The sequence below is a fragment of the Pseudophryne corroboree genome, chromosome 12 (assembly GCF_028390025.1).
Source record: "Pseudophryne corroboree isolate aPseCor3 chromosome 12, aPseCor3.hap2, whole genome shotgun sequence".
In the NCBI taxonomy this organism is placed as follows: Eukaryota; Metazoa; Chordata; class Amphibia; order Anura; family Myobatrachidae; genus Pseudophryne; species Pseudophryne corroboree.
The window spans coordinates 103,222,202-103,242,503 of NC_086455.1; the positions used below are offsets into that span (position 1 = coordinate 103,222,202).

At 42.6% G+C, this 20,302-nt stretch overlaps 1 protein-coding gene across 4 annotated transcripts in view; it reads left to right on the forward strand.

The window, feature by feature from the left end:
• Positions 1–17,376, forward strand: part of ZNF106 (zinc finger protein 106) — a 361,275-nt gene extending 343,899 nt beyond the window's left edge. For all 4 annotated transcript variants that reach the window (XM_063947828.1, XM_063947829.1, XM_063947830.1 and 1 more), the window contains one exon: positions 16,600–17,376. In XM_063947828.1, coding sequence (XP_063803898.1) covers positions 16,600–16,656 — 57 coding nt within the window. In that variant the 3' untranslated portion in view covers positions 16,657–17,376. The remainder of the gene's footprint in view (positions 1–16,599) is intronic.
• The last annotated feature ends 2,926 nt before the right edge of the window (positions 17,377–20,302 follow it).

Below are 20,302 nucleotides of genomic sequence, written 5' to 3' on the forward strand. Positions count from 1 at the left end.
TAGCTATACCCACTCTACCGAGTCAAAGGCCTTGCCAGTGTCCAAGTGTACCACCACTGCCCCAGCCTCGGGTCGGTCATCCCTCTGTAAATGACAAGAGTCTGTGGAGGTTCTGTACTGTAGACTTCCCTGGCATAAAACCCATCTGGTCGCTGTGGATAATATGTGATTACAGTATTCAGACGGACGGCTAGAACTTTGGCTAAAATCTTAACGTCCGTGGAGAGTAAGGAGATAGGGCGGTAAGAGTCTGGAGAGGTGGGGTCTTTACCCGGCTTAAGAATTATAATGACCTCAGATATTGAGGAGGACAATGAACCGTATTCAAAAAGAGCATTAAATAACTCGACTAGTTATGGGGATATATAATTCCTTAAACTGTTTGTATAGTTTGACGGGTATACCGTCACACCCAGAGGCCTTGTTGGGGAACGAAGCTATAGCAGCATCCAGTTACTCAACCGTAAAAGGAGAGTCCAGAAAAACAATAGATTCTTCAGACAATTGCAGCAATTGAATGTGGGAAAGGTAATCACTCAATTGATCTGCTGTATAGGACACTCTGGAAGTGTACAATGAAGAATAATAGGCAAAAAAAGACTTAATTAATATCAGAGCATGGGTATTTCAAATCTCCCGGAGAATCCTATATCTGTTGGATAGATATATTGCCCCTCTCCTCCTTGGAGAGAGAGGCAAGATAGCTGCACCCCCATCTCAGCCTGTGAGTACAGTGTGTGTCTGGAGAATAACAACCTACGCTTGGACTTATCTAACAAAAATGGTGCCCATTCCTTTCTGGCCACATCCCAATAGTCATGTACAGAGTGGGATCTAAGCATAATATATTTAGCCTCTAACTGACAGCAGGTTTGTTCAAGACTGCTCTTTTCCTCTCTACTGGATTGTTTAATAGCCACCACTTTTTTGATAAGGGAACCACAAATTTAAGCTTTAAATGCGTCCTGTTTAATAGTGGGGGTAGTATAAGAAGCTTTATGGTCCTGGAAATCTCACCAGTCAGCAAGCATCTGTCCCATCTCCCATTTACGATAGCCAAAATGGGTTAAGTTTCCAGAATTGAACACCCTGAGGGGCCAAGTTATCTAGTATTAACAAAACAGGCGAGTGATCGGAGCTCCCTCTGGGTAAGTGGCTAACCTGAACCACCTTAGGGACCAGATCTGGGGATAAAAGAGCCAAATCAATATGAGAAAATGTATTGAAAGTAGCTGAGTAATAAGAGTATTGGCAATACTGGGGGAATCTAACTCTCCAGACAGCAACTAGTCCAAGCTCTGATACCAATTTAGAGAAAAAGGTTGGGGAAGAAGAAGAGAGATCAGCGTGGGGACCTTCTCTCCATCTATTTCAAATTAAATCCATTACGTTACTTTACTCCCCAATACAAATAGTGGGAGTGGAAGGTGATAATGCAATAAATAATACAGCCTGCCTCAGAACTTCGTTATTATAAGAGGGGAGGGGGGAACATATACTGCGATAATATTCAAAAGGGTAGAGGTAACAAAAGCCCTAAGGAAGACAAAGCGGCCATACTGATCTATTTGGTGAATACTACGGTTTAGAGTTTAGCCCAAACCTCCCTAGCATTACAGAGAATGTTGCCCGGGACCAAACCATCCTCTAAGTCCACTACACGGACCCCTTCCTCTCCGTCCACTGCTATATCAGACTGAGTCCTCAGCTGAAGAAGGGGAGGATACACGGTGTCACTGATTCATGAATCCTTATAGAGGATTCTCCCAGCACAGTGGGGGGTGGCCCCTTTACAGTGCCTTGCTAAAGTATTCACCCCCCCCTTGCATTTTTCATGTTTTGTTGCCTCACAACCTGGAATTAAAATGGATTGTTTGAAGGTTTGCATCATTTCATTCACAGAACATGCCTACAACTTTGAAGATTTTTTTTTTTATTATTGTGAAGCAAAGAACAAATAGGACAAAATAACAGAAAACTTTGGCATGCAATACTATTCATCCCCCCTTTAAATCAGTACCTTGTAGAGCCACCTTTTGCGACAATTATAGCTGCTAGTCACTTTGGATAAGTCTCTGAGCTTGCCACTGGGATTTTAGCCCATTCCTCAAGGCAAAACTGGTCTAGCGCCTTCATGTTGGATGGTTTCCACTTGTGAACAGCAATCTTCAAGTCTGACCACAGATTCTCAATTGGATTGAGATCTGTGCTTTGACCAGGTCATTCCAACACATTTAAACGTTTCCCCTTAAACCGCTCGAGTGTTGCTTTTAGCAGTATGCTTCGGTTCATTGTACTGCTGGAAGGTGAACCTCCGTCCCAGTCTCAAATCACAGGCAGACTGAAACTGGTTTTGCTCAAGAATATCCCTGTATTTGGCACCATCCATCTTTTCCTCGACTCAACAGTTTACCAGTGCCTGCTGCTGAAAAACATCCCCACAGCATGATGCTGCCACCACCATGTTTTACTGTGGGGATGGTGTTTTTGGGGTGATGGGAGGTGTTGGGTTTGCGCCAGACATAGCGTTTTCCTTGGTGGACGAAAAGTTAAATTTTAGTCTCATCTGACCAGAGCACCTTCCTCCATACATTTGGTAAGTCGTCCACATGCCTTTTGGCAAACTCAAAACGCGCCTTCTTATTTTTAACACTAAGTAATGGCTTTTTTCTGGCCACTCTTCCATAAAGCCCAGCTCTATGGAGTGTACGACTTGTTGTGGTCACATGCATAGATACACAAGTCTCTGCTGTGGAACTCTGCCGCTCCTTCAGGGTTACCTTTGGTCTCTGTGCTGCCTCTCTGATTAATGCCCACCTTGCCCGGTCTGTGAGTTTTGGTGGCCAGCGCCCTCTCTTGTCAGTTTTGTTGTAGTACAATGTTCTTTCCATTTGAAGATGATGGATTTGATGGTGCTCCGGGGATCATCAAAGATTTGGATATTTTTTTTTTATACCCCAACCCTGACTTGTACTTCTCAACAACTTTGTCCCTGACTTGTTTGTAGAGCTACTTGGTCTTCATGGTGTGATGCCTTTTGCTTAGTGGTGTTGCAGCCCCTGGTGCCTTTCATAAAAGGTGTGTTTATATTGGCAGATCATATGACACTTAGATTGCACACAGGTGGACTTAATTTCACTAATTATGTGACTTCTGAAGGTAATTGGTTGCACCAGAACTTTTAAGGGGCTTCATGGCATGCCAATTTTCACATTTTTATTTATAAATTATTTTTTATACAGGTTGAATATCCCTTATCCAAAATGCTTGGTACCAGAAGTATTTTGGATATCGGATTTTTACGTATTTTGGAATAAATGCATACCATAATGAGATATCATGGTGATGGGACCTAAGTCTAAGCACAAAATGCATTTGTTTCATATACGCCTTATACACACAGCCTGAAGGTCATTTTAGCCAATATTTTTAATAACTTTGTGCATTAAACAAAGTGTGTGTACATACACACAATTCATTTATGTTTTATATACACCTTATACACACAGCCTGAAGGTCATTTAATACAATATTTGTAATAACTTTGTGTATTAAACAAAGTTTGTGTACATTAAGCCATCAGAAAACAAAGGTTTCACTAACTCACTCTCTCTCAAAAAAGTCCGTATTTCGGAATATTCCATATTTCAGAATATTTGGATATGGGATACTCAACCTGTATAAATTTTTCTCATTTCACGTCACCAACTTAGACTATTTTGTGCAAATCCATCACATACAATTCAGATTAAAAAATAATTAAATTACAGGTTGTAATGTAACAAAATAAGGTAAAAAGCCAACAAGAGTGAATACTTTAACAAGGCACTGTAATTGAGGCTATTAAACACATCTTTCAAGTCACTAAGGATGAGCCTTGGTCAGTTGCTAAGAAAACAGATGTTTTTAAGTGTCAAAAGATCTTTAAGTCTGAATTCCCTCATTCTGACCATCTTATGGATAGTAGACTTGAACCCTGGAAAACTCAGCATACAAAAGTTTCCTGTTGCTAAACGTTTAGCTTCCCGTTACCCCAACCCTGCAGAGGATTGTGCTAAGTGGGAAACTCCTCCTCCAATAGATTTGCATATTGCACGTCTTGTTAAGATGTACTTCCTACTTGTCACTACGCTTGCCTCACTGAAAGAACCCACTGATAGACGGGTTGAAAATTGTCTTAAGTCTTTTTTCTCTCTCACTGGTGCTGTTACCAGACCCACCATGGGTGGTTCCCTCCTGGGCTGCCAAAGCCATTGAATCATCGTTACAGGCCCTAGAGAATGAATATCTCTGAGGATTGCATGTCATATTTGGGTCTTATACGGTAGGCAGCTGCTTACATCACATCAGCAATACCTACATTTTGCTATTGTCTACCAACATTATCAATTCTGGGGACTTCCGTTTGGACTGTCTACAGCGCCCAGAATTTTCACCAAAGTTATGGCAATGGTGGCAGCACTGCTGTGTTGTCAGGTAGTCAGACTACTTCCCTATCTGGACCATCTCAGCGGATGTTACATTTGGGAGCCCTTTTGGACTCGACGAGTCAGCGTCTCTTTCTGCGAGCAGACAAAATCTCCAAGCTGCAGAACAGGGTGCGCCAGCTGCTCCAGCTAGGCTGAGTGTCCATTCACTCGGCCATGCAGGTCCTAGGACTGATGGTTTCGACCTTCGAGTATATTCCGTTCTATTCTCGTCCTCTACAACATCTTATCCTGGTCAAATGGAATGGGCAACCTCACCTGATCGGATCTCAAATGCTGATTCTCACTTCGTAGGTCCGCTTGTCCCTCACTTGTTAGCTCTACACGACCCACTTGGACAAAGGTTGGCCCTTTTGGATCCTGGACTGGGTACCTCTCACCACGGACGCCAGCTTTTGCGGTTGGGGAGCAGTAATGGAACAGCTCTCGTTTCAGGGGCGTTGGACGCTGGCGGAGTTCCGTCTCCCGATCAATATCCTGGAACTGCAAGCTGTATACAAAGCATTAACTCTGGTGCAAACTGTTCTGTTCAGGTTCACTCCAATAATGCAACCGCATTTGCTTATCTGTCATCAGGGCGGCACTCGCAGCCAGATGACAATGCAGAAAGTGGCTTGCAGTCTCAGGAGGACAGAACGTTACTTTCCAGCCATCTCTGCCATGTACATTCCGGGAACCCTCAACTGGGAAGCAGACTTCCTTAGTCGCCAGAACGTTAAAGCAGGAGAATGATCCCTTCATCCAGAAATCTTCCAACTACTAGTGGGCAAGTGGGGTCTCCCAGAGGTCGACCTCCTGGCATCGCGACACAACCACAAGGTCTTGAGATCTACCAGCAGCATTCATGGACGCTCTTTATCAAGTGGACCTTCCGTCTCATGTACATCACCTGCCCTCCAGTATCCTGCGGAAACTCAAACTGGAAGGTGGCAACATCATTGTGGTAGTCCCAGCGTAGCCCAGACGCCATTGGTTCTCGGACCTACAAGGCCTCTAAGTGAGCATAGCTATTCCACTACACCAAGACGTCTTGTCTTGGAGACAGTGTCTACACCTTTTACCTGCCACTTCTGCCGTTGATGGCGTGTCTCTCGGGTTGTCCATATTAAGGGCGAAAGGCCTTTGTCGCCAAGCAATGAAAACCATGCTTAATGCATGAAAGCTGACCTCTGCCCGCATCTACTACCGGATTTAGCATACTTCCAGTGGTGTGCTTCCAGGCACTATGGTCTTCTGGATTTACAGAATTCTGGTGTGCCTGCAATGATGATTAAGCCTCTGCCTTCATCTGGCTTCTCTTGGTTACATATCTCTGCTTTGTCTGTATGGTTTTAATGCAAAATTGCTCCACTACTGGATGTCCGCACCTTTCTACAGGGTGTTCTCCAGGTCCAGCCTGCCTACGTGGCTCTCTGGGATCTGTCTGTGGTTCTGAAGGTTCTGCAATAGGCTTCTTTTGAACCTTTGGAAGCAGTTGACCTAAAATGGATAACTGCTAAGACCTTATTCCTTCTGGCCATTACATCTGCCAGACGGGTGTCTGACTTGGGCGCTCTCTCCTGTTACCCTACTTTCCTGATTTTTCAGCTGGAAAGAGCTATACTTCATACCAGACTGGGTTACCTCTAGAGATGAGCGCCTGAAATTTTTCGGGTTTTGGGTTCGGTTCCGCGGCCGTGTTTTGGGTTCGAACGCGTTTTGGCAAAACCTCACCGAATTATTTTTGTCGGATTCGGGTGTGTTTTGGATTCGGGTGTTTTTTTCAAAAAACACTAAAAAACAGCTTAAATCATAGAATTTGGGGCTCATTTTGATCCCAAAGTATTATTAACCTCAAAAACCATAATTTACACTCATTTTCAGTCTATTCTGAATACCTCACACCTCACAATATTATTTTTAGTCCTAAAATTTGCACCGAGGTCGCTGTGTGAGTAAGATAAGCGACCCTAGTGGCCGACACAAACACCGGGCCCATCTAGGAGTGGCACTGCAGTGTCACGCAGGATGTCCCTTCCAAAAAACCCTCCCCAAACAGCACATGACGCAAAGAAAAAAAGAGGCGCAATGAGGTAGCTGTGTGAGTAAGATTAGCGACCCTAGTGGCCGACACAAACACCGGGCCCATCTAGGAGTGGCACTGCAGTGTCACGCAGGATGTCCCTTCCAAAAAACCCTCCCCAAACAGCACATGACGCAAAGAAAAAAAGAGGCGCAATGAGGTAGCTGTGTGAGTAAGATAAGCGACCCTAGTGGCCGACACAAACACCGGGCCCATCTAGGAGTGGCACTGCAGTGTCACGCAGGATGGCCCTTCCAAAAAACCCTCCCCAAACAGCACATGACGCAAAGAAAAAAAGAGGCGCAATGAGGTAGCTGACTGTGTGAGTAAGATTAGCGACCCTAGTGGCCGACACAAACACCGGGCACATCTAGGAGTGGCACTGCAGTGTCACGCAGGATGTCCCTTCCAAAAAACCCTCCCCAAACAGCACATGACGCAAAGAAAAAAAGAGGCGCAATGAGGTAGCTGTGTGAGTAAGATTAGCGACCCTAGTGGCCGACACAAACACCGGGCACATCTAGGAGTGGCACTGCAGTGTCACGCAGGATGTCCCTTCCAAAAAACCCTCCCCAAACAGCACATGACGCAAAGAAAAAGAGGCTTTTTACTGATATTTGGTGTTTTGGATTTGACATGCTCTGTACTATGACATTGGGCATCGGCCTTGGCAGACGACGTTGCTGGCATTTCATCGTCTCGGCCATGACTAGTGGCAGCAGCTTCAGCACGAGGTGGAAGTGGATCTTGATCTTTCCCTAATTTTGGAACCTCAACTTTTTTGTTCTCCATATTTTATAGGCAGAACTAAAAGGCACCTCAGGTAAACAATGGAGATGGATGGATTGGATACTAGTATACAATTATGGACGGACTGCCACGGTTAGGTGGTATAAAAAAACCACGGTTAGGTGGTATATAATACAATTATGGATGGACGGACTGCCTGCCGAGTGCCGACACAGAGGTAGCCACAGCCGTGAACTACCGCACTGTACACTGGTTGATAAAGAGATAGTAGTATACTCGTAACAACTAGTATGGCGACGGTATAAAGAATGAAAAAAAAAACCACGGTTAGGTGGTATATATTATAATACAATTATGGTTGGACGGACTGCCTGCCGAGTGCCGACACAGAGGTAGCCACAGCCGTGAACTACCGCACTGTACACTGGTTGATAAAGAGATAGTAGTATACTCGTAACAACTAGTATGACGACGGTATAAAGAATGAAAAAAAAACCACGGTTAGGTGGTATATATTATAATACAATTATGGATGGACGGACTGCCTGCCGAGTGCCGACACAGAGGTAGCCACAGCCGTGAACTACCGCACTGTACACTGGTTGATAAAGAGATAGTAGTATACTCGTAACAACTAGTATGACGACGGTATAAAGAATGAAAAAAAAACCACGGTTAGGTGGTATATATTATAATACAATTATGGTTGGACGGACTGCCTGCCGAGTGCCGACACAGAGGTAGCCACAGCCGTGAACTACCGCACTGTACACTGGTTGATAAAGAGATAGTAGTATACTCGTAACAACTAGTATGACGACGGTATAAAGAATGAAAAAAAAACCACGGTTAGGTGGTATATAATACAATTATGGTTGGACGGACTGCCTGCCGAGTGCCGACACAGAGGTAGCCACAGCCGTGAACTACCGCACTGTACACTGGTTGATAAAGAGATAGTAGTATACTCGTAACAACTAGTATGACGACGGTATAAAGAATGAAAAAAAAACCACGGTTAGGTGGTATATATTATAATACAATTATGGATGGACGGACTGCCTGCCGAGTGCCGACACAGAGGTAGCCACAGCCGTGAACTACCGCACTGTACTGTGTCTGCTGCTAATATAGACTGGTTGATAAAGAGATAGTATACAATACTACTAATATACTGGTGGTCAGGCACTGGTCACCACTAGTCACACTGGCAGTGGCACTCCTGCAGCAAAAGTGTGCACTGTTTAATTTTAATATAATATTATTTATCATGTACTCCTGGCTCCTGCTATAACAACCTGCAGTGCTCCCCAGTCTCCCCCACAATTATAAGCTTTATATACAATACATTGATGTGCAGCACACTGGGCTGAGCAGTGCACACAGACTGAGTCACTGTGTGACTGTGTATCGTTTTTTTCAGGCAGAGAACGGATATATTAAATAAAACAAACAACTGCACTGTCTCTGGTGGTCACTGGTCACTGTGGTCGTCAGTCACTAAACTCTGTCTGCACTCTCTTCTAATCTACAGTATCACAGCAATCTCTCTCTCTCTCTCTCTTCTAAATCTAATCTAAATGGAGAGGACGCCAGCCACGTCCTCTCCCTATCAATCTCAATGCACGTGTGAAAATGGCGGCGACGCGCGGCTCCTTATATAGAATCCGAGCCTCGCGAGAATCCGACAGCGTCATGATGACGTTCGGGCGCGCTCGGGTTAACCGAGCAAGGCGGGAAGATCCGAGTCGCTCGGACCCGTGAAAAAAAAAGTGAAGTTCGTGCGGGTTCGGATTCAAAGAAACCGAACCCGCTCATCTCTAGTTACCTACCTCCCTATTGTTGTCTCCCGTTTCCATTTGATTATATTGTGGTTCCCACCATCCTCCCCTCAGATCTCTCACCTGCTGAGCGGTCTTTAGATGTGGTTCGTGCTCTCCGTATCTATGTTGTCCGAACCAGTTCCCTAAGGAGATCGGATTCCCTCTTCATCCTTTATGGTTTTCACAAATGGGGTTGGCCAACTAACGGACAGACTCTGGCCAGATGTATTATTCTCAAACTGGTCTTCCAGTACCAAATTCTGTCTTTGCTCATTCTACTCGGTCTGTTAAACAATTGTACAAGGCAGCTACATGGTCTTCAGTCCACACCTTTCTTAGGTTCTATGCCTTTGATATCGCCTCCCTGGATGCTTCACTTGGACGCCGGATATCGCTATCCAATCAGGAGCGTCCCCGCCCTTGAAGTACTGCTTTATGACATCCCCGATGTTATCCCTGTGGAGCCCTATGGACCCTGAAGAAAAGAGTTAAGGTAGTCTTACTTTGGTTAACTCTTTCTACGAGGTCCATAGGGTCCACAGGGCGCCCACCCTGGCGCACCTTGTCTATATGGTATATGGATTTGATCACTGGTTCCCTTCTCGTGTCTGTGAGAGTGTGTTCTTCTGTGTTCCATGTCTGCCTTCTCTCTGATTCCACTTCCTGCTTTGGGCTTGTTAACAAAACTGACCTGCCTGAGCAAGTGGGCTGGGCTATAGTGAGAGGGACTGGAGCATCCTAGGATATCTGAAAGGCTTAACTGTTAACCGTGTGAACCCAATGGACTTCGAAGAGAGTTAACCAAGGTTATTCTACCATAACTCTTTTTTTATAATGAATTTGGTAGAATACTGGTAACCAATGGAGGGACTGACCAGTAATGAGACTATATTTTTTATAATCTGTGCAGGATATGGTCGTATTTTGGATATGTTTCTTAGAAGTATATAACATGATTTTGAGACAGATTAAATGTGGGGAACAAAGGACAGTTCAGAATCGAGAATGACACCTGGGCAGCAAACTTGTGGGGTAGGGTTAATTGTTGTCACCAATAGCGATATCAGGTTGGTAACTATTATTGGCCGGTGGAAATATAATTCTGTTTTGGGGAGGTGGTGAGATGACATCCAAGATGAAATGGCAAAAATGCATTTAGTGACACAGCCCTATACAGATGGTGATAAATCTAGGGAGGATAATTAGATTTGAGTATCAACCGCATGCTGTTGATAATGAAAACCGAAAGAGCTAACTAGTTTGCCAAGAGATGTGATATAGATTGAGAAAAGCAGAGGACCTAAGACTGTGCCTTGTGGTACTCACACAGATGGGGGTAGCAAAGAGGAGGTGGATTCAGAGAAGCGAACACTGAAAGAATGATTAGATAGGTAGGTTGTGCCCTGGGGACTTGGGGATTGTAGTGTTTGTATGAGAAGAGTGCAGTCAAAAGCAGCAGAGAGATCAAGGAGAATAAGAAGCGAGTAATGGCTTTTCGATTTAGCTGTGACCACATCATTCACTACATTAGTCACTGCGGTCTCTGTGGAGTGTTGGACACGAAAGCCTGACTGAAGTGAGTCCAATAAGATGTGTTACTTAAAGTGTGCGAGGCAAGTGTAGGCAAGTCTCTCAAGTAGCTTGAAGGGGCATGGAAACTGGGAAATTGGATGGTAATTTGAGAGGGTGAGATTTTTTTTTTTTTTAATGGGAGTAATTACTGCATGTTTGAACAGAGATGTAAAGATACCTGTAGATAGAGATTACAGATTTTAGTTAAGGTTGGGATGAGCACAAGAGACAGAGCTTTACTTATTTATGAGGGAGTAGGATCAAGAGGAGAGGTAGTAGAGTAGGCAGAACAAGAAGAGCATAAATACTTCATCTTTATTTGTGGGATTAAATGAAGAGAAGTTGTCAGGGTTCAGGAAGGGAATTGAACAGGTCACTGGCTGTGTAAGAGCATGCCATTTCATTTTGGGTCTTCTCAATCTTGTCCTTGAAATAGAAAGCTAGATCTTGTGAACTTATAGTAGCTGGTAGAATTGGTGAGGGAGAGTTGAGAAATGTATATGTATTAAAAAGTTGTTTGCGGTTATAGGCTTGAGCAAACATGAGAGATTGGAAATATCTTTTCTGGCAGTGTCCATAGCATTACGATAAGAGTGGTAAATGGTCTCATATATTAGAAAGTAACTTGAACTACAAGATTTATGCCACTGTTATTCTACTTTATGTGAAAGTTTTTCCACGGTTGACATCTAAGTCTACATGGAGTGTGATGGGTAGCTGGAGCCACTTCATTGAGTGCTATTTCTAGAGTCTGGTACAGGTGTGATACAGCTATCGCAGGAGAGGTGAATGTAGAAATTGGTGAGCAAAGTTGTTGCAGAGAGGTGGATAGTTGTTAAAAATTAATAGTGCTAATATTTCTGCGGGCTTGAGGAGGTTTGGTAGACTTCAGTGACAGTGAGTTTAAAGTAATGGCGAAGAGCATGCATGTGAGATGGTTGTAATCTGAAAGAGGCAAAGGCATGTTGTTGATTCAGAAACGGAGCATAGTCCGGTGAATACTAGATCAAGGCAGTTGCCTCCCTGATGATTAGAGGAATCTGTTAATTGGGAGAGGCTGAGAGAGGAGGTTAGAGAAAGCATTTTAGAGGCATGGGGAGATTGTGGACTGTCAATGGCGATATTGAAATCGCCCATAATGATGGAGGATAAGAAGTGATGGAGTCAAGCAGAAAAATCTTCCAGAAATTGTTTGGGTTGCCCATGTGGGCGATAGCAGCAATACGCAGAGAGAAAGGGGTGAAAATACTAATAGAATGTATTTCAAATTATGTAAATGTGAGTGATGTAACCAGTGGTAGAACTGTGTAGGTGAAAAATTGGGAAATTAATTTTTCTACCCCACCTCCTTTGCTGTTACCAGTCTTGGAGGTGTCTCTGAAGTGGAGCCCACAATGTAACATTGCTGCAGAGGTGTCTGTGTCTGATAGTGTGAGCCATGTTTCTGTCATATCCTGCAGGTTGAGGTTTGTTTGTTTGTTTGTTTGTTTTTTAAATGAAAAGGTCATGGATAGATGTTAATTTGTTGTAAACAGAGCATGCATTCCATAAGCCACATTTTAGGGAGAAGGGAGACACGTGATGATTATAAGGTTTGTTGGATTTACATTCCGATGTGAATCAGCTGAATGTGAGTGGGGTATGTGTATGGGTCCTGGATTTGTAGATATGTCCCCTAAGTAGCATTGCCAGTCTCGAAGTTTCTCTGTGGCTGAGTCAGGGTAGTCAAGCAAGCAGCTATTAAAATCAAATGTGTCAGGTCATGCCCTGAATCTGGAGATTGGGCTGCCATTGGGAAAGGGTCACGATCAAAACATGATAGTATTCAATCAAATTTGGTGTCAATGTAGGGTATCATGATCTTAGCAAACTCTGCTGCCAGCAAGAGCTGCAGTGTAGGACACTGGCGACAGGACTGTCGCCACTGAGGAATCTGTAGGGACAGGAGGTAATGGAAGGCATTCTTCCTGCTGAGGAGCCTCAGACATATTGCATGGCATAGCTTGATATATAAGATGCCAAAAAGCAAACACTATGCAAACTATAGAACAATAATAACAAAGCTGCAGTTACAGTTCCCACCACTATATGGTAGGCACTGTAAATAAAAACCATAAGAGGCAAAAACCCATAGGAGGCAAAAACCCAGAGCACACTTAGAAGATACAGTAGTTGTAATATACAAAACAATGAAATAAACAGGTAGCAGTCACAGAAAATAGGATGATAATAGGTGACCACTGCTTTTATAGAGGTGACAGTCCCCACCAACTTCAGCAAAATAGTCCAAGGAACGTCCACTGTATGTTCAATAAAAGTGTGGGGAACATCAACAGTGATGTGATAACAACACGAAAGGTTAATGTAGCAGTTGCCAATTATATTTCCAGAGAGCCCTTATGATCAGCAATCTGTGAAGAGAAATATAAGGACTCTTGACTGTGCTACTCTCCATCAAACAGCACTTGAATGTTGTTTAGGCTTCAATAAGCAGCATCAAGTGCAGGATGCAGCCACAGACAGCAAGCTTTGGCGTCCACAAGCACCCAGGAGAGTCCCCCACGTGGAGCCAGCAGCACAGGAAAGCTGGCTGTCAGAGCGCCTGAAGCATGTAGTTCCCAACAGCAAGGTGCTACAGCCAGCATAAACAGAAAGTCTACCAGACATCCCCCGTCAGAGAGATCTTAAACTCCGGGCACAGCAGAAGGACAAAAGACTCAGGATCACTATGTGACCATTTCAGGAACCAGAAAGTAAGTTGTCCAGCAGTGTATACCGTAGCCCTGCCTCATCATCAGCCAGCAGTATCTGTAGCGCAGCATCCGATGGACACGTGTGAAAGAGGGATAAGGCCCCACTCCTGCAGAGCCCCTCCAAAAATCTGACGTTGATGAGCACAGGACAACGTTGCAGCATGTAATTGACAATGCCAAATTCCCTTGTCGTATAAACAACCCTTTATGAAGCTAAGAACACTGTACGCTGTTTGCTTAAGAAATACCGTATGGGTACGCTATCTGCGTAACGATCGCTAAGCCGTAGGCGAGACGCTCAAGCGTCACGTTCGCTCACGGCCCAGTGATCACAGGACACGTTATTGGTTATGTCTAGGGGAATGATTCGCTGTAGCGTAGCCTACGCTCGAGACCACGAGGAGGTCACCAGCGATGCAGACGCTCACAACACTATACCTTTATGTTAAAACCTTATACCAATGAAATACACTGAATACCTTAATGTGAGTACAGGGTGTAAGTGCAACCTTGTGTAACCTGACTAACTACAAAGCTGTTTGAGCGTCACCGACGCTCAAATGAACACTTAACACTATAGAAAATACACAGATACTGGTTTAGGTTCCAAAGCCTATTAACTATGTATTATAACTAATATACTTGCAAAAAGGAATCACAGTACAAATGATACACTACAGTATAACATAAACCACCTAACCAGATAACTATACAGGAAACACACTACAATACAATACAGTTAAGTTTAAGGAGAAATAAGAGAAGATGAGAAGACAAGAGAGAGAGAGAGATTTGAGAGAGATTGGCTCACAATAACATTAAAAGACAATATGGTTGCAGCGAAGCTTACACATGTGAGGAACAATCGCTGCGCAGTTAATCAATGCTGAGAATCTTTGTTTAGAAAGTACTTGAGCTTACCCATGCTGCCTGTCCCTATATACACAACACCCAGCTACACAATCGTCCCTACAATGCCGCATGGGGCAGAAGCTAGACTCCATTTTATTCCAAAATGTCCAAGCCTCAAAACAATGCATATGTTCTGATTTTACAATTCCAAACAATCTAAATCACCTTTCACAATGTAATCCAACTTCCTAGAACCATCTCATAATTTCACATCCCAAACAACTTCAGTATCTCTATAACCAGAGCATATGAGTTATCACAAGACCAGACCACCAGGTACTCACAAGTATCAGCCTGCCATTGCTACCAGCACATATTCAAAAGTACTGCATGGTGGTATTTATGATTAACAAGATCCCAGCTACCATCACAGATTCCACAGGGCACCAACACTAACACCCAACAATCATCACAGCCAAGTTACAATATCCTATTTAAACCAGAAAGCAATATGTCTATATTTCCTTCTATAGCCATGTGATTCTATACTTAGCCTTTGGGAAGGAATTCTGTCCTGGGGATGTAGCCGCCATGCTGCTTGATGCTAGCTTAGTTCTGAGTGTCAGTCAGCCCTGTGATCTCCAGTGGGTATATCATACCTGCATTCCAGCTGTGGGGGTGTGTCAACCACAGGAAGTGTGTGTCCCTCCCAGCATGTGAGCCAGCTGCATCAGTGGCCTTGGTTATGTAACACAATGGGTGATGACCAACACATTCCTGTCTAGTGAGAAGCTATTGTTTGGCGAATACAAAACAGAATCCTGTCTGGGTTTTGTTCTATATTCATGATGTCCACTTTCAGTTGAGACAATGACATCTCAGCCCTCATTCTCCTGTATACAAATCCAGCCCCATTTGTAAACACAGGTGTTGGCCCTCCTTATTGAGTCTCAAAAGCTCAGTGTAATTAAAGGCTATTGTACTCCGTCTGCGGGAAAGATACTGATTTGGAGTACAATTGATCTTCAATTACTATTCCTGTGTTTACCTTATGCATGTGTAGATATGAGGCCCTCTTAACATGCAAACTATTGTTTGGGGGATCTCTGAGGTCAAAGAGACATTTGAGACCTACTGATGCCTGTCTCCAACTGTTCAGATGCATGACTAAGTAAGAACAAATAATAATAAATAAATGGACATAACTTCTTATGTCCATAACTATTCGCACGAGCAATTAATACGCTCCAAACCAACACCGGAATATTGCTAATTAAATACTCTTCCGATGGGTACCAAACACTGCTGTATGATTCCTGTTAGACCCTTCGTACGATGCAAAGAGGGACTCCTCAGCTCAGGGACATTCTATTTTAACCAAACTTTCAGAATCTATCAAAGGGACCATAATCTATAAACTACATTAATACTGAAAATATGTAACGTATGAATCGCACGCTATGACTACATAAACTCTACCGTAAATACGCATACCGTGCGCCTGCGGGTGCCCGCGGCTGTGAGTATGTGTACGTACGGGAGAGCGTACGCCTGCGCAGCGCGGACATGAATGAGGTGCAAATATGGCAACGTGCATAGAGACATTTTTCTGACTTCGACATAATATATAGGTCAGCTGTACTAGCATCGTACACTGTCTTGCCGTCTGGCAGAATCGGCAGTCTCCAATGCAGGGGAAAAATACGAAAGCATGGAGGTCTGTCACAGCAGAAGAGGCTCCCATATTCTGTCAACTTTTTTGCGCCCACCATGGTGGGGCGTCAGTCATATATACCTGTTCCTTACAGACTTGACTCCAGTGAAGAAACAGGGGCTCCAGACCCAATAGCAGGACTAAACTTCTTGATCTAGTTCTAGAACTGCAACAGTCTGCTTTGAAGAGTTAATTCACCCGAATAACCTTGTGTCAGGTCAGATGAAAGGTCTAAGGCTGGAGTCCAGATAAAATGCGGCCACGCTGGGTTCCCTGCCCACAGTAAGTATGGGCATTAGGATCTAAAGCTAAAGTGCCATCTCCTGCCCCAACCTGCTATCCCACAGTTCAGTGTCCCACAGCCTGCTTTAGAGAAAAGGATTCATTGGTAAGTGACCAAAGATCCTCTTATTTAGTGAACCGGTTATCAGATAGGTGGAGAGCTTTTTGGAATATTGATCATTTCATTTTACCTGAATTATGGACCTGTAACATGCAGCAAACTAATGAATGAGAAACACTGCTATTTATTGTATTCTTACAGCATATTATAATATAACTGTGCCTTCCATTTCTGTTTCCACAGGATGCAATCGTGCACATTGAACATCATGCAAATGAAAACCGACATATAAGCGCATAGAAAGCACAGCACATCCCATATTGGGGTGTTACTTTGTAAACAACATCATGATGACATCTTCTGCTCTGCAGGTCTTACATTTCATGCATGGTATAACCCCTGTGCAATAGGGAGAATGTACAGTGCAGAGATCTTACTGTCCTTTTACTATACAAAGAAGAGGCCTAAATGACTCCTATGTCCTTTGTCTTAGTCACTCTTCTAATGTCCATGTCCTTTATTTTACTCAGTGCATTATTTCTTTTAGTCTTACGGTACAAAACAAAATATTTTACTTGACATCTTCAATTTTTGTTTTTTCATGGGCATAGCATAAAGTAATATATAATGTTTTCTCCTTGCACTTTGTATGCCAATTCAAATCTTAAAATGCTACTTTTACAATTTTATAGTAAAGAGCCTTTAGAGCCTTTTCACATTTTATTTACACATTTTAAAAAAACAAAACGTTTTTTTGCATGTTAGGTTATTAAAACAAAACCAACAAAGCTTATAATTCACTAAGTATATTTAATTTTGTTCCCCCATCCTTAATTAAATGTATGAAAATTACCATTATTAAAGGCTCTAAACAAAATTAGCTTTCTGCTGCCTTGCATTATACCATATATGTATTGCGTGATGGTCACTGAAGTCATTTTATATATATATATATATATATATATATATATATACACACACACACACACACACACACACACACACACACACACACACACACACACACACACACAACCAGTCCTTGCTCATAAAGTCCTTAGAACTCCAGAGTTAAATTGTCCAAATGCCGCTTCAATCCACTCCAAGACACTGGAGTATAGCAAGAAGCTGGTGAGCAGAATGGAGAGTGCACTTGTCAGTAGTTAAAAAGCACAAACTTTACTCTAAAACGTATGCTCACATACATTCAAGTTTAAAATGAAAAGCATGAAAGTATAGCTGTAACATAGCTGCTCCATTTGCAAGGCAGACAAGTCTGCCTTGCAAACGGAGCCACTAAGTTGCAGCTATTTTTTTATGCTGCTCATTTTAAACTGGACTGTACCTGAGCGTACGTTTTAAAGTAAAGTTTGTGCTTTTTAACTACTGACAAGTGCGCTCTCCATTTTGTTCACTGAAATATATATATAATATATATATATATATATATATATATATATATATATAATCTCAAAATATAATATATAATTTTCTGGTGTTTAATAACTACTTAGGTAAAGAATGAGTGACATGGCTAACGCTTTGTGTCTTGGAAAAAAAATCTGTTAATATCTGATACTTTAAGTATCAATGCTGAAAGGAATTGATGAAAGCATTTTCTATGCTGCACTAACTGTGACTGACCTGATACTGCTGCATTCGGGGATGACTTTTAGAGCAGGCCTGGCCAACCTGTGGCTCTCCAGCTGTTGTGAAACTACAAGTCCCAGCATGCTCAGCCACAGTTTTGATATTAGTGAATGCTAAAATTGTGGCAGGGCATACTGGGACTTGTAGTTTCACAACAGCTGGAGAGCCACGCCTTGACCGGGCCTGCTTTAGAGTGTTTTGGTTTCATTGGTTCTCTGGTTTAGCACATAACTTTATTTCAATATCCCCAAGTTTTGACTATTCAATTTTACCAAGTGGAGCACTTTGAAAATAATAGACTGCACTGAGGCTTCAAAACTGCATGCAGCTCATCTTATTGTTTGAGCTGACACTCTTTTCTTTTCTTTCTTTTTTTGAATTGTGTGTTGTTGTTTTTTTCCTCCCACCTAATGCAGTGGTTGTTAATGTTTGAATGGCTAATGTGAAGCTAGCTGTACCTCTTTAGCCACTGATCATTTTATAAAAATGCAGGTGTGTGTTCTGTGATGGTCAGTAGATAAGTCCACATTTTTGGAGATACTGTGAATAAGCATTTGAGGATGTGCAGTGTTGGGAACCAGTCAGAAGCTATGGGTGCGAGAAGAAGAAAAGTTTAAATTGTCTTGTGGTGGATTTTTTTTTTTTTTGTTTTGTTTCCAATTCTGTATGTGTGAGCGGACTGCCAAATGTGCATCAGTATAATAGGTTGAAAGTGTTTTTGTTGCTTTATTTGCGTGTGCATGGTATGAGTATCTCTTAACAGTAAAAGGACAAAATGACAATTGTGTTTTACGTTGGTCTCCTTACTCCATGGTATGTGAACCCAAAGCATGCATCCACATGTAAAAATAAATATTCAATTCCGAGCAATGTGTGGTTACGCATGTCACTCTGAATTATGTTAGCAACATCATACTACTGCGCACCCCTGTGAGGTGTAAGGAAAAATGGGCGATGATACAGTCTCAGTATGCCATTCTTTGCTTACAGAGTAATTAAATTACCCCTATGTGCCTATATACCTTTTACCCTTGTGTTTGTAATTCTGTTTAGCATGTCTACATACTTGAAAAGTAAATTTTTTCACCATGGGAGCAAACACTAGAGCAGTGTTTCCCATCGTTTGCCCTCAAGGCACTCTAGCAATTCTAGCTTTAAGGTTAGCCATACTTGAGCAAAGGTGACTTAATTAGTACCTCCATTATTTTGATTTAAGCATTTGTGTGCAAGCAAGCAGGCTACTGTTATTTTATTCCCCAGTCCACTGCCAGCCAATCACATGGCAGTTAGCATGGGAAGTAGTTTGTATAAGGAACACATTTGTGCATCAATCACTTATTGGACATATGCTCTAACATTGTGTATTTATGCATTTTCACATGCAGTTTCTGCTTGTAATAAAAAAAATATATATATCTCTAATATCCAAAAAGCAAAACAGCACACTGGCAAGGGTTAACAAAATACCAACGGTCGTGGTGCAGGGTCCAAAAATGATAAACATTGGCACTCACTTTCCAATTTAGTTTTGAAAAAGAATCAAGATCAGCGCTTACGTTTTAGCAGAAGCGGATTTATTCAGTCCATCAGTAGCAAAGTAATACAAACAGCGGCCCGACAGCCGTTTCAACCAGACTCTGGTAGCCCCTGAGGAAAACTACCAGAGTGTGGTTGAAACGGCTGTCGGGCCGCTGTTTATATTACTTTGCTACTGATGGACTGAATAAATCATCTTCTACTAAAACGTGAGTGCTGATCCTGCATATTTTCAAAACTACATTATACACACACACACACACACACACACACACACACACACACACACACACACACACACACATACACACACATACACACACATACACACACACACACATACACACACATACACACACACACACACACACACACACACACACACACACACACACACACACCACTAGTACATAAGGACCCTTAATCTCAGGAAACTACATGAGAAAATGGAGTGGTAAATTGCAAAGATTTAACTTCCCTATACATAACTGTGTCCTAACCCACCATAGAAAATGTTTTTTTATTTTTCTTCAACTAGAGATGAAGTTGGTAAATTATATGCAGAGTAATGCAGATGAGATATGTTATCAAGCATTGTGAAAGGTATTCCCCCTACCCCCTTATTAAAAACTAATATTTCACATATGCCAGTAAATATCAATGTAAAACAACGGGCATGAAGATTGCAACAAAGCTCGCAGTGTATTACATGTAGTCCTATATTCGTACAGATTATTTGATTCACCTGAAGTGTAAAATA